Source organism: Phalacrocorax aristotelis, chromosome 1 (assembly GCF_949628215.1).
Source record: "Phalacrocorax aristotelis chromosome 1, bGulAri2.1, whole genome shotgun sequence".
NCBI lineage: Eukaryota > Metazoa > Chordata > Aves > Suliformes > Phalacrocoracidae > Phalacrocorax > Phalacrocorax aristotelis.
In genome coordinates, this window is record NC_134276.1 from 204,197,559 (window position 1) to 204,212,426 (window position 14,868).

A 14,868-nucleotide genomic window follows, 5' to 3' on the forward strand; every position below is an offset into this window, starting at 1 on the left:
ATGAGTGTGTTGAGCAGCTGGAAAATCTAAAATAGCTGTTCATCAGGAAGACAGATAAAGCAGTGTGTGCAACAGCATCAGCCAGTTCTAGCTCAACTCATGTATAATAACTTGACAGCCTAATACATTGCCAGGCTGTAAGATGCTACTGGTCTGTCTAGGTTTCTGCCTGTTAAATTCTTTGGGTAGTCTGAATGCAGAGAAGGGATATCACTCACTGTCATTATAAAGAAATCCAACAATATGCAGCAAATGCAATCCTTAAGACAGCAGACAACTTCTGATCATTTGGCTACATTTGATGAGTGTTTCAGCCCTGGTTCCCAAGTACTGTGGTTTCCATGGGACTGACAGCATCCACCTGACACAGGAGTCCCTGTGGTAGGGCAAGCTTTGGGGTTGCAGACACCAGCACAGCCAGAACACATGGGGTTCAGACACAAGCCCAGCCAAGCTGTCTTCCATAGTGAGTCTGGGAGAGGGACCCTGCTCTTGTCTATGAACAACGCCAAGGTCTTTGTCCTGCTTCAAATCTTCATGGTCTGCTGTTGGCCGTAGGAAAAGGTTGACATTTTGGGGACTCATGATGCAGAAGGGTTGGTCAGCCCTAATGAAGGATTATAACTGTGCTCTGCTGAAGGAAGGAAAGCTTGAGATCAGCTGAGCTTTTCAATGTCTTTGATAAAGACCCTACAGTTTTCACACATTGGGAAGTTGGATAGTCTTTGGGCAAGAGAGGCATTGGTATTCCACTGGGCAGATTTTATTTTCCCATGGGCTTTCAGGAGCAAGTCGGTCTGTGGCCCTCAGCCAGCAAAGCACTTAGATGGGAGCACACCTCTCAGTCCATGGATCATCCTGCTGAATTTGTTAGAGGTCCTTATGCACTTCCAGGAAACAATGTGCTTTGCTGGGCTGGATCCAGCATTTTTCTCATGTCCCGATTTGCGTAAAGCTCCTTCACATGCCTTGAAGCCATATTAAGAGCTGGATGGGCTGTAGAAACTGCCTGGGGCTGCACTGCTTGCTTGAGTCATAACCACACTTTCAAAAATGAATGAGTAGAGTATGCTTTTGCTTAAAGTTAACAAGCACCATTCTTTTGTTTTGTGAGCAATATGAGCATCAGGAAAAGGAGAGCTGTGCCTACGCACTGTTCTGGTGGTAAACACATGTACTCCTGTTTACTCCCTGAATAATAAGACTTTGAGCTTAAAGTTGGCAATACTGGAGGGTATCAGCACATGGCTGAAAATAGCAGGTGAGAGCAAAGGAAGGTATGGTGTGTTACCCTTTTGGTTACTGATGGATCCCTGCACCCCAAAGGTGACACTGCAACAGCAGCTTGAGCGAGTGTGATGGGATGGGTAAAGTGGAAATGTTGGGAGAGAAGACCTTGTGGAGATGAAAAAGACCAGCGTAAGTACCTAGCAGCAAAGTGCAGCCAGGGATTAGAGCACAAGACAAGAAATGTCCTGATGAGGGCATGCCTAGCTCTGTGGTGCAGAGAACATCTAACCACAGGGAACAGAGGAAACTGAACAGCAGGCAAGTGAGCCGGGCAGTGATCATTTCAGAGATCAATGGTTTTTGCCTAATGTTGCTGTTGGGCAGATGAAGTGGCAGGCAGTAGCAGTGTTGACAAATTTATGGCCACCCAGCATCACTGTGAGGAGCTATGTCCCTGCCTGGGAAGTGCAGAGGGTGTTATGGTAAATCCCAAGGCATGTGTTCCTGTTACTGCAGAGAGAAGCCACCTGGGAGAGATGTTGGAAACCAGTCTCTTAATCTGACATTGTCAGAGATGTCTGTGGCTGAATATTGAATGAAATTGTAGGAGACCATTTTTGATCAATGATGGCAGTCTGTGGATAATTTTCTGTTTGGATTTCACCTTCATGTGACAGATAAATCTGCACTGTAGGTCATTAGAAAAACTATTCCTGTCATTTGCTCAGAATGACGTAACTGGAGAAGGTAACTGTGCCGCAGGGTTTGGTGAAGGATGGATGCTCTGAGGCTTGAGGAGGAAGCCAGCCAAGACAGGGTTTGTAGAGGAACACATAAAAGCATGATCCAGTGGGCCACGATTTCTGGCTCTGTGGACACTTCTGGAGTTGGCTGAGTATGTAATATTGCCTGTTCTTATGCTAACAGGCAGAAGCAGTGTGTGGTGGACTTACACCCTTGTGCGTATGTGTGCAAGAAGGAGATGGTGACGTTCAACAGTCTGCAGTGGTTCTTCAGGTCTGCCCTCTTTTACTGGCAAATTTGTGTCCTGGTGTCAGCTACTTGTGCATGCGCACAATTTAGAACAGTGATTAAATTTTGTGGCTGAGGCTGCTAACATAATTTAAAATAACAGAATCAAACAAAAAAAAAAAAGGAGAGAACTTCAAGAGGTCATGCAGACCACTCCTTGTCCCAAGGTACACTAATTGCACCAGTGTCACTTCTGATGTGTTTGAATAATTTGTCCCTAAGGCTCTCCAACACTGGAAGCTCACAGTACCCTTAGGGAATTGTTTCCTCTGCTTCGCTCTCCCCACTGCTGAAAAGGCTGTGGGATTTTTTTTCATCGTATCTGTTTTGGATATTTCTTTCTGGAATTTAAAACATGGTTGCAGGTGCTATTACCACATACAGGCACTGAAAACCAAAAATACTCACCCTCATTTATGGACTGCTCCCTCACACTTTTAAAATAAGAGAACAGAGTTGGAGACATCCCTGACGTGCAAGGGAGATCAGTGGGGAAACTGGGCTGCTCCCAGTGGTGTCAGGCTGACACAGAAACGAGAGGTGGCTAAATAAGGAGATCAGAGTGAAACATCCAGAATAAACAAATGAATAGGCTGAAATGTTGCATGGCTCAGCAGTTCTCTGCCAGACACGGCTGTCTGAGACATGGCTGGTTGCAGTTATCCTGTGATGGAGGTCAGAGAGTTGAGAGGAGGCAGGTGGCAACCAGGGGAATTAGCCCAATACAGGGAATCTGAACATTGGACTAGGAGTAGTTTAGGGGAAGAAAATGGGAGCAAAAATGCTTAATTGGGTGCTTTGGGAGGATGGACTATTTCTTGTCACAGTGCCACAGTGCAGTAAGACTCAAATGCAAACTCAGGATCCTTAAGTGGTGATACATACAGACCTGTGAGTTGGTTCCTATAAAACATGGTCTCTGGGATATCCATTTACCACACGTGACAACTGTGGGTAGATATTGGCTGTTGTTTTGTTTTGCTGTGCAGGATGGGTGAAGGTGGGTCTCCTGCCAGTGAAGGGAGGAGGTGGGAGGTTGTGGGGTGGCCTAGATCCGTGTGTGTGTGTCATGGCTCCAGCTTCCCTGAGGAGGCATGTTTCTTGGTGAGCGAAGGGGCTGAGGTGAAGAAGGAGCACAATGACTTCTTGGCAGGCGGGAACAGAGATCTGCGGCACTCTTGCCTCAGGGCCTTGGTTGAGTCTCAGAGGCTCTGACTGCTGGCAGGAATTCAGCAAGGAGAAGGAGGCAGGGAAATCACAAACCTGTTATTGACTCCCTTACTTTTCTGCAACCCATCCCTAGCACTAACTGTATTTGAAAATACAGCTTCCAGGCTTCTTTTGCAATGGTTTAAAAAAACAGTCTTACCTCTGTAGAGACTTAGTTTGCCAACCCTATTTTTCCCTAGCTTTGAGTTTGCCATTGACGTTAATTAGGAGTTCCTGAGCCTTGTTAGCCTGGTGTTTTCCTTTGTTACTGAGAACAGTGAAGGTGACCTTGCTCGCCAGGTGGATTTTCTCAGCTCTGACAGTCTAATCAGTAATGTCTTAAGAACAGAGGTAGGGATCTTACATGGGAAGCTTGAGAAGAGCTACAAAAACATCACATAGACAGCTGTCAGTGTCAGCTGGCATAGCTCCAATAATTCAAGAGTAGATATGTTTCTGATAAGTCATCCTGTTCTCACACAGCACATGCTCTAACTCCACAAGTATTACACATATTGGGTGCAATTGAGTGAAGTGATATTTCTGTTTCATGGTGAGAAAATACAACAAATATCTACATGTGTAGCTCAGTTGCAAGTGGCTGAACTGAGAGTAATAACCAGCATTTGATAATCTCCATTTTGTTTTCCAGAAAAGTAGAACAGTGACCAGCACACTGATTTATGGTGATCTGGTTTCAAGTTATAGCTGACAGCATATCAAAAGTTATTTTGGCGGCTTCACTCTACTCCCCACCCATACAGTCATGAAATTGTAGAATCACTGACAGCTGTAAGTAGGAAGGGACTTCTGGAGGTCATGTATTCCAATTCCCTGCTCAAAGCAAGTCCAACTATAGCAGGTCGGTCAGTGTCATGTCAAGTCAAGTTCTGAGTATCTCTAAGGATGGAGATGACACTAACTTGCTGGGCAATATTTGACCAACCTCATGACAAAAAACCACAGTGCACTTAAAATATAAGTGGCAAGCCCAGGTGAACAGAAACCCAGGCAGGGAATAACTGAGTTCTGCCTCTCAATACCATGCAGGACCAGAAGACCTGTGTGTGTAAGTATGTTTCAAGATGCTGTAATTGGTCTCACCTTCATAAGCATTGCATACACTAAGATTAAAAAAAGTATATAGACACAGGAAAACATCATATTTGCCCATAGTAGTCTTTTTTTTTTTAACAGAGTACTGTGAAAACATAACATTTTCAGTTCCAGTATGTTATCTGTCACACAAAGGAAGAGTTTGACAACAGAAGAGTCGTCATGAAGCATTTGCATTGCAATGGCACAGATGTGGGTAGCAGAGCTGTACGCAGCAGCCAGCTGCACTAGCACCAGGCTTGACTTCTAGAAAGGCAAACTGGTAGCTGCTGCTTTCTACCATCAAGGACAGAAGAAAAGTTGATACAGTTTCTGACCCATTTGAATTGCACACCTCAGCATTTCTACAGTGGGTTTCTAAACAGCCATATCCAATGTGGCCATGATCCTTGTAGATACTTCTGAACATTACTTAAGAATAACATACACAGCTTGCAGCTTTTCCACTAGCAGCTGCCACAAGCTACTGAAAAAGCCAGATTATTACGACTATATAAAACCAAAGCTGGGAATATAAATATCAGATGAAACACATGTTGCTGAACATGCTGCCTAACATCAGAAACACAAGACAACAGCAGAAAGCCATGCAATGTATTTCGGCAGAAGCACGCAAACATTTCACAGCTTGTCCCCTGGATGCCATGCTCACACTTACATTAGTCTGTGTCATACTACCTTAACTTGTTTTAAGCATTTCCATCATCTGTGAGGTAGGGAGGGAAAAACAGAATCGTTAAGGTATAATCAAATGAGATCTTGCACATTGTAGTATAATTTGTAAACAATCTCATTATTGGCTGTAATGTGAGAGTGTGAATGGTTCAGGCTTCTGTCTCAATTTATCCAGAGAGGGAACTTTCTGGAAGTCAGGTGAGTGATTCAATGGGTTACTACGGAGGTAGATGAAAAGATAGGATTAACAAAGGAGAAATAGTGACAGAACATAAATAAACACATAATAAAGTGAAGAATTTTTGTGTCTTACTGCATTTTTTTGCTGCCATGACAGAATCAAAACTCCCAGTAACATCTTTTGATCAGTGGGCAATTTTAAACACTATGTTAATCTGGCTACTTCAAAAATATTTGACTAAAGATGCAAAATTAAAAAACAAACAACCACAAATCAGAACAATGAATTAGATCAAAGATAAAACTACATTGTTTATCACCTCAGTATGTACAGATCTACACCTTCTAGATGAGAAATTACTGTAATAAAATAAAAATAATACATCTAGCTCTTGTTGATACATTGCTCATAATTTTTGATTATACCTCAAAAATCACAGGTACCGTTTGAAAGATGCAGCCTACCAAATCCTTATATGCACAAACTTTCATAATGACTTTGATTTTAAGGGCAGCCATGAATTGTGCTTTTAGTTATGCACCCACAGCAGCCTGCTCTGGTGAGATCTTGTGCCCACGATGCCCCAAGAAAGCCCAGAGGAAGCTAAAGATACTTTGGATCTCAAAGGACTGTATCTTCAGTCACCTACTCCTATAATTAGTTGTGAATTTACAGTACTTTGCGTAAGCGTATAAACCTTTTGTGCCTGATGAGGACAGATAATAAAAGTCACCTAGAAGCTGAAGCATTTGTATAAAGAAAAAATGTGTCCTTGCACATCTACATATTATACTGCTGAACAGCTAGAAATCTGTAACAAGCATGAAAGAAAAAAGAGCCTCTCCTGAGGGAATGGCAGAGTAATCAATTGGCCCAAACTTCTGCTACTCAAGAGGAGCCTCAAAGGAGATGCTAAAATAGATAGAATTTGAGACGTTATCTTAATGCAAACATTTCTTAACTAAGAATATAGACCAATGGTTCCATTATCGCTTGACAACTGTTTTGAAAAGAATTTAAGAACTTTAAAGTGGATTTGACATATAATTCACACATAGCCAAAACAACATCAGAGTTGTTTTTCTAGCTGGGTCTAATGCAGAAAAAACTGTAAACTACAGCAGAGAAATTAGACACAATAGCTGGAAATATCTAAATGCATTGATTAAATGATTGGCATGTCCCTGGTGAAAATAATCAATATATTAACTTTTCTAAAGATTCACAGTAGGCAGTAAGAAAAAAGAATGTTTGTGTATGTGTGTATATTTATATATTTAAAAGAATTTGCTGGATTTCTGTCTTGGAAGCTGTGACTGCTTGTATACTGGTAGTGGAGTGCCTCCATTGGCTTATCTCCTACCATTATTTTGGCAACAAAACATGGAACAGACAGAAGTGCTGAAGGATATGCACACTGGCTGAGTACCGAGGTACAAAGCAAAGCAGATGTCTCATTTATAATGCTGGAAAAAATATTAGGTAAACTAGCTTATTAAACAAGTGATATTGACGTAATTTTACTTCTCCCCCCATTTTATTTTGAACCTTCTACACTGAGAGAGACTACAATCAGGAATTTGTAGCGACGTAATTGTGTTTGCTCCCTGCCTCCCTCTGGCACATCCCAGTTAAACGGAACCAATGCTGTTTCGTGCAGATTAGGCGTCAATCGTTACAATTCAGCAGCGTTACACCAACTGGATACACTTGGGAAATATCCTAGGAAAATTGAGACCCTTTACAAGCACTGACAAAGGCTCCCACGCTCCCCATGCTCTGCCTTTCCCCACACACGTGACCTTTCCCCAGAACCACCCAAGGCTGTCCCTGCCTGTCCTGACCCCTGGACATGCTGGCCGCACAGCCACCGAGGGACACGGGACGTGTGGTCCCACCCCTGGGATGCCGTGGAGAAGACCCAGGTAAGATCAAGCACTTGTGCCTATCCCATGGGCATTGGTTTAGGCTCACCATCCCCATGGAGGTGAAGGCTTAGTTATTACCCAGTCAGTGTAAAACATACATAGGTAGAGCCAATCTCACCACTCAAGTCTCCTGGGGATCTGCACAGGTTTATTGTCCTGGGCAACGATTTCTCTCCACAGGAGACTGTCCTGCCACCCTCTTAGTTGGGTTGAGGACTGTTTCTCCTCCATATGTATGTAAATATCACGGAGCCATATAGGAATAATTTCTGTCCCTTAACTGTTTAATAAACAATGTTTTCCTTTGGTTAGAGGTAAAACTTTTGTCCTTCCTTGAGTTCCTCCTTGGCGTCTTTCATTGAAGTATGTACTTTTCACTGAGCCTTGCTTTCTGCATCAGTCTGTACCCCGAAATATCCATACAATATAGGTTTCTAAACAGGTTAAGTGTATATAGCTGGTGCCTGTCTCCTGAAGTCCAGTCCAGTCCAAGTCCAAGTCCAGTCACGGGAATGACCCAGCACTTGGTGGTGAACTGGGAAGACCAACCCCAATCTCTTTTGTAAACCATGGCAATGTGCATGAGATGCTGGCAGGCCTGGGCCATCTGGGCATGCACCCACATCCATGTTTCAGCTGGGATCAGGAGAAGGTTTCTGAGATGAATTTCCATTTACTGTGCTTGTTCCAGCTGATAATAGGCAACTGTGGGGCCAAGTGGGAGCTTGGCTAGAATAACATCCTCTCTCCATCACCCGCTGGCTGGCACAGACATCGGATCCCCAGCACAAGCTGTTTCACCCTGCAGCACTGCTCCTACTGCTAATGTAGACGTTGCCTGAGTGAATCCTGCTGACTTGATCGATCCTGTTTAAATCAATGCGATTGTTTGTATGAGCAAAGTTGACAGATGTGGCCCTAAGTGGCATTTACTCCACCATGTTATTTGGCATATAAATCAGCTGTTTGGGGCAGTGTTAACTGTTTTGTTACTTGTGAATTTAGGGTAACTGTTTTGTTACACTGTGAATTTAGGGAAAAAACTATTCAAGTCTCTGAAGAAAGTCCATATTTACAGTGGAATAACGGATGTTAACACTTAACTGGTTTTATTTAGATAGCTGGTTTAAATTTAGGTTTAGGTAGAGCAGCCTTGCTCTGGAACTAGTTTAATGGGAATCTTCTGTCTTTTGGGATCCTTGAATTTAGGGCTATAAGAAGAGGTAATCAAGTTGGTTATAACCCCTTTCTTCCAAAATATTATATATATGGGTGAATTATGCATTTGGTTACATAGTTGTAAATCTGCATATCGCTGTTTGTACCCAGTGACAAAATGTTCTTTTAGATTTTTTAATGGTTACAGTAAAATTCTCCATGATGTATATTGCAAGTAGTAATTTTCACCTAGAAATATTGATGTCATCTTGCCTATGGCAATGAACAGGTTTTAACACAACAATAAAACATGCCCTGTCTTCTTAATTAGTCTCCATTGATTAAGCATGCAGATTATTTACAAAAAGCCTAAGGCAATGGAAAGAAAGAATAACTAATGCAATGGCTGTATTCCCAGGTTCACATACAATTCATCTTTACTAAGCTAACTGAGCCTCTATGATCTCAAGGCATTTATGAAATAGGGAGAAAGCTTCAGGTTAAGCATATTTAGTACAAAAAGTATTTGTTTAATTTGTTTCTTAAGAAAAAATTCTCCTATTCTTGAGGGAAGAGGAAATTGCTCACTGAGTTAAAGCCACACACATCCTGCAGTAAGATGTAAGAAGCCTTGTCAGATCACTAATGGAAACAATCTTTATGATGCTGAGATTTTGTACTTATAATTAAACATCATGGTCCAGGCCCTGTAACCTGTATCATCTTCACATGCCCTATTTTACACTTCACAGCAATTAGTGAAGCACATAGCATATATTTAGATGAAGGCTTTCTGTCAGGATCTGGTGATGTAGTGACTCAGCAAGGCATCATCAAAAGGCATTTGCCAGTGCTAAGGCTTTGCACACCTCTATGGGGGCTAGACCTGTCAGATTAATACAACGGGCTATTTTTATAACATCCAGAAAATTTCTGCTCTACATCAAACTGCTCTAGCTGCTTATTTTAGATGACAGCAATTCATGCATTTTTCTTGAACAATACAGTCTTTAGCACTTTTTGGGTATGTGCATCTCCTAAAATGAAACTTTCCTGTGAAGCATTTTGTAGAAGAAGGGCTTCCAAATTGAGATCAGAGACATTTTCCTCAAGTGCTTCAAACATACCTGTGAACTAACAGCCCATGTACCATAGGCAAGTAGCAGTTGTAGTGACAGGCTGCCTGAGTATTGGGGTGTACTTGGAGCGCGTAATTCAGAACAACACGAACATCTGGATTTGTGCCTTGCTCTTTTCTGCTGAGTTGGGGTTCGGCCCCAGATCAAGTGCCTCTTGAACGAGGCCGTGCTCTTCAGCCAATCTGGTCTTTTATTTATCATGCTAACTTTTTTTCAAGCAGCAACGGAAATCTCACCCTCCTTCCCATCCACTCCGTTGTTTTCATTCTTGAAAATAACTTGCCTGAAAGTTTTCCTTGTGGATGTTGATGCTGGATCACATGAATGTGACATGCACAACGTGCTGCTAGCAGAGGGGCTGTGCTTTGCTTCCTCTGGCTGTGCTTTAAATCTGCCCATGGTGTTTGGAGAGTTAGTCCGTGCCCATGAGCTGACCATTTCATCCTGACTCGTGTCTCCTTCCATGTCCCTGAGCTGACAGGGCAGATCCTGACTGCAAATGTGTGAAGCAGTGGAAGACACCCATGAGATCCCAGCTGTGTTCCCAAGGTCAGAATTAAGGACTTCAAGCAACTTCTAAAGAAATAATGAAAATTACCACTGAAGCCCGGTAATTTCAGCAAAGATGCCATCATTAACACTTGGCTTTCACAATGTGCTCTTCATGTGTGTAAATCTCAGAAGGATATTGTCAAGCAGGTCACTATTATTAACTCTAATGGCACAGTGAAGTGACTTGGAGAGGTGACACTGGAGGCAACAAAGGCACTGAAATAGAAGTGGGCTTTTCTGAGTCATGGTCTGACTCTCAGCCCTCCTCACTCCCACTGCCCCAGTGCCACAAGAGTTGCCCTCCACCTCCCCCGTTCCCTGTTGCCCTTCTGCGGTCCCATATCAGCTGCCCATCCTTGCTCTCCAAAGCACTTACCAAAGTACCTTAATTGGTGTATGCTCCCAGGTCTCGCTTGGAAAAATGTAGCTGTGTCTGCACTTCTCTAAATGGGGATGGATTAATCGCACACTTAAAAGCTTTGCTGGATGGAGACCCACAATCTAGAGCCAGATCTACCTTCACTGCTGGAGCCTGCAGGGAGGAGGAGAAGACATTTTTCTCCTCCCGTGCTGGCTGGGAAATGGATGGGCAAAGGAAGCAGAGAGAGCACTACTTTGTTTCTGCATCACAGCAGGCAGCGCACAGCTGTCAGGAAAGCAGGAACTGGAGCATGAGGCTCTGAGCATCTGCCTGGATCCCAGAGCACCCTAATAGCAAGGCTGAGCTGAGAAGTGTACCTCATCTTAGTAGTTATGACATACTTTTTTAATAAAAGCATTTGTAGAAAAGGTTTTCCTATTGACTTTGGGAAAAAGAAACACTTAAAAACTCAACAACATTTTTTATGTAGTCAGCTATTAATAGTAGTGGAGGATAACTAGTAGTAGTAATAATAATTGCCTGCATAAAAAGCCCTGTTGGGTTTTCAGTAGGAATTGGGTATTAGCAATAACAATACTTCCATTTAAGTAGCTCTTTTGTGTGCAAAACATGTTAGGGATGGTACCTAAGTTGTGCAACGCAGGGGTGCTGCAACTTCCATTACCTAAGCTATTAAACATCCTTTAAACTATGGAATAAAAGCACCACATTGTGTCTGTTATTGTAAGAACACAGCATTTAACACCCAATTGAAATAAAAAACTGTACCCCTTACATCTTTTCCTGACTGAAGCTTGCTACCATTGTTTTCTCAGAGAAGCAACAAAGTTTGGACTTAATCTGTTTAATCACACCCTCAGTTTTCATCCCTTCATGTTATTATCACCAATGCATGATTTTTAAAAGATCTGTCCTGAAGTTATTTCCCCCATCAAAAGGTTTGGTTTTGCTTCTGAGGTGTATATCTTATATCTATACAGTAATCTAACCTGTGGTATTAAGGACAAAGATCTCTTTGCTGATCATTACAGTCAACAGCAATTCCAATCTCTATGGCAGTTGAGTGAGGTACCTTTCAGGTTCCTTTCCCTTTAAGTTGTTGCTTTTGTTTTGGGTTTCCCTAGACTCCCAGCATCACTCATGGCAATGTGAACAGAGGGTACTCACCATGGCAGCTATAATAATAATTGATCTTTTTTGGTTCAGCAGCAGAACCAGAAAAAAAATATTTCTATCAATCTTTGAAATGCAGTCCTGAATAACTTAATTTCAGATCAGCAAAACATACAATTTGAGGGGCGTGGTATAAAAAGCCTAGCATCACAAAGCAGAAGAGTCAGGTATGGTAGCTATTCTTCCCTGACCCGGTATTCAAAGGAAAAGATGTTCAGTGCAGTCAAAACCACACTCTGCTACACTCAGGGATTTGAGCCAAAGCTGTTCTTTTACTAGAGATGTTCCCTAGTTCTAGCCAGAGTTCACCTGAAATAAGATGTTCTCTGGCTCTCCTGATATGGCTAAGTTACTTTTCATTGCAACTGTACAAATGCTTAGTAGTCGAAAGGGGAGGAGCGTGTGCTTGAGTGACTCTGCGGCCTGGTACAGCCTTTGGCTGAGACACAGCCAAACGATTGGGTTTTACCTTCGTGGCAATTGCCATTGAAGCCATTTACACCAAATTAAACTATGTTGAAAGGCAAGATTTCAGACACATTTGCCAAAAATTCCTGGCAGTGTGATGGATGAGCAATGGCTGCCCTGAAGGTCAGTGGCAGCTCCTCTCTCCCAGGGAAGGGAAGGCTGGAGTCACACACCCTGCACCTTCATCAGTGCACCTGGGAGGGAAGAAGGAAACTACCACAAAGGCCCAAACTGTTTATCAGATAAAGCTATTACTGAATTTGGCCCAAATTCATAAAGAACTTATGACCTGAAATTGCATTTTTAATTAATAAAAGAACTAAAAATGTTGCTGCTAAATGCTGCTCACCACCTCTGAACGTCAATCATGCACACCAAAACTACCAGGTTCTGTGACAGCCCATGCCTGTGATCTCTACCCACACACACAGAAGGGCTGCTGGTGAATCCTTCAGCTCCACCAGCATGGTGGTCAAGACAATACCACAATCTTGACTGCCTCCCTGAAATCTCCTCTCCACTCTGCGAACCAGCCCCAACCTGAAGGATCTGCACATTGATGCTACTTCACTAATCTTAATGTTTTAGGTTAGAAAATCCCAAGGCTGTATGTCAGCTCTCTTGTACACATTATTATTTTTGTATCTAAATCTTCTTCAGCTATTGGGCAGACTCTTCATAGCTGAGTAGTCATTTCAGCAAGTGTGGCCGCTCATTTACAGTTTGTGCTTTGTACAATTTCTGTAGTGAAGCATAAAATTGAAAGGCTTATGTCAAATTCATTCATACATGGACACGTTCAGGAACAAATTGATTTTAAAGCACTTAGAGGGTATATAATATTTCTGTGTCATGCTTTACAAATCTATAAAGTAATTTATAACATAAAGTCTACTTTAGAAGAGAGCTGCAGTAGGACAGATAGCAGAGTGATTTCAATCTAAAATATCCCAGTGCTACACTCCCCCAGATATCTGCAATTCAGATCTGATAGTAATCATGAGTAGTCAGTTTCTAGAGCAAAATTGTTAGCCAAGGAAAGGGTCTTAATGTAATGTCCTCTTGCAAAATGAAGCTATTCTAAGACAAATTAAGTTTTCTAACCATCAGTATGCAGCACACTAGACAAAAGGGTCAGATTTGGATCTCAAACTAGCATAAATCAGGAATCACAGTTATGCAGGACCAGAATAAACTAATTTAGATGAATATTGGATAAAAGCTATGTGTAACTGTAATATTAGGGCCATTGTAATTAACTTCAACAAAGTTTCCACCCCATAAGAACAGATGTCTTCCAGCCGACATTACTGTTGTGGTCCTTCTCGTCTGGCATGGCCAACAGAGGGCACCTCTGCACAGAGCAAGTGCCTTCCCTGTGGCACCCATCCAAGAAGACCACCCAGTGCAGGTCCCTTGGAGGCCCATCCAGCACTTTACGTTTCAGAGAGCCACCAGATGCCTTCTGCTTTCTTCAGCAGGAGCTGGGAACTGCCAGCACTGCTCAGCACCGGCCTCTCGCTGCACAGGGCCAGGGGACCCAGAAACCATGTAGACCAACTCTCTTTGGTCACAGCCAAGATCCTTCTCCACTTGCAGCAACATTGTTTCTGTCTGTTGAGCACTTATCATCAGCAAATGCGTTAGGCAATCTTCAAGAATATTCAAGGAGAAGTAGTGACCCAAATTCAACCCTGGGATGAGCAGCTACAGCTCCCCTGAAATTGCAGGCTGGTGCAGGCAGGAATGAGTGCTGAGTCTAAGGAGCTGACAGCCAGCTGGTGTGTCACAGCTACTCCTGCTCCCTCCTGGCATCCTTGTGTCTGCATCTTTTCAGGGGCATTCCTGCTCTCTCTGTATCAATTTAATATACTAACAGTACAAAGAGTAAAATATACAGCAATGGCTACGAACTGCTGCTGCGCTCCTCTTCCCACTATTCATGCCGCTTGACTTACGTATGGCACCTGGGTAGCTAACTATGTAATTTGAACACAGGTAGTGTGTTCCCTCATCTCAGGAGAAACAGAGACATAATCAGAATTTAGAGTGACTTCTAAAAGATGCGTATTTCAAAAGCAAAATTGCAACATAAAGCACTCAGAGAAACTATAACCCAAGTACCACCTGTGCACAGAAGGGGGAAGGAAAATATTATTCTTTGTAACAGCCAGTGGCTGCAGACCAAAGGGTCTAACTCAAAGCTGCTGTTCCTACTCCTCACATCAGAGGGAGGAAGCCGTAGTTTCAGTTCCCCCATGCAGTGAATTCTGAGGTATTTATAAAAAGTGGAACAGCTTCCACAGTGCAGGGTGATAAAGGTCACCCCAGTACAGCTGGGCAGGTAACCAGTCAGGACACCACAGCCACAGTGACCCGGGGAGAAACCCTGTCTGTGGGATGATGGGATTGTCATTCAACACAGATGCACAGGTGGGGGCATCACCCTGGGGCAGGGTGGATGTTCCTACAGGATGGAAGACCTGTGGCTTGCCCTTCTGTTGTGCTGAATGCTGGGACCAGATTTCTCAAAAATAGCTAATGACATCAGGTGCATTAAACTTCCCAGCACAAGAACTGATTTTGCTGGACGTTCTTTTTCTGAAAGTCAGTTCAAATTGGGTC

At 42.9% G+C, this 14,868-nt stretch overlaps 1 protein-coding gene across 2 annotated transcripts in view; it reads right to left on the reverse strand.

Annotated features, from left to right (window-relative positions):
* LHFPL3 (LHFPL tetraspan subfamily member 3) overlaps positions 1 to 14,868 on the reverse strand; it is a 259,589-nt gene that overhangs the window by 34,686 nt on the left and 210,035 nt on the right. The window contains exon 3 of one of the 2 annotated variants that reach the window (XM_075081410.1): positions 5,246 to 5,293. The exons of the other annotated variant lie outside the window; for it this stretch is intronic. Within the exon in view, the coding sequence (XP_074937511.1) occupies positions 5,277 to 5,293 (17 nt within the window). The 3' untranslated portion in view covers positions 5,246 to 5,276. The remainder of the gene's footprint in view (positions 1 to 5,245; positions 5,294 to 14,868) is intronic. 2 annotated transcript variants of the gene reach the window in all.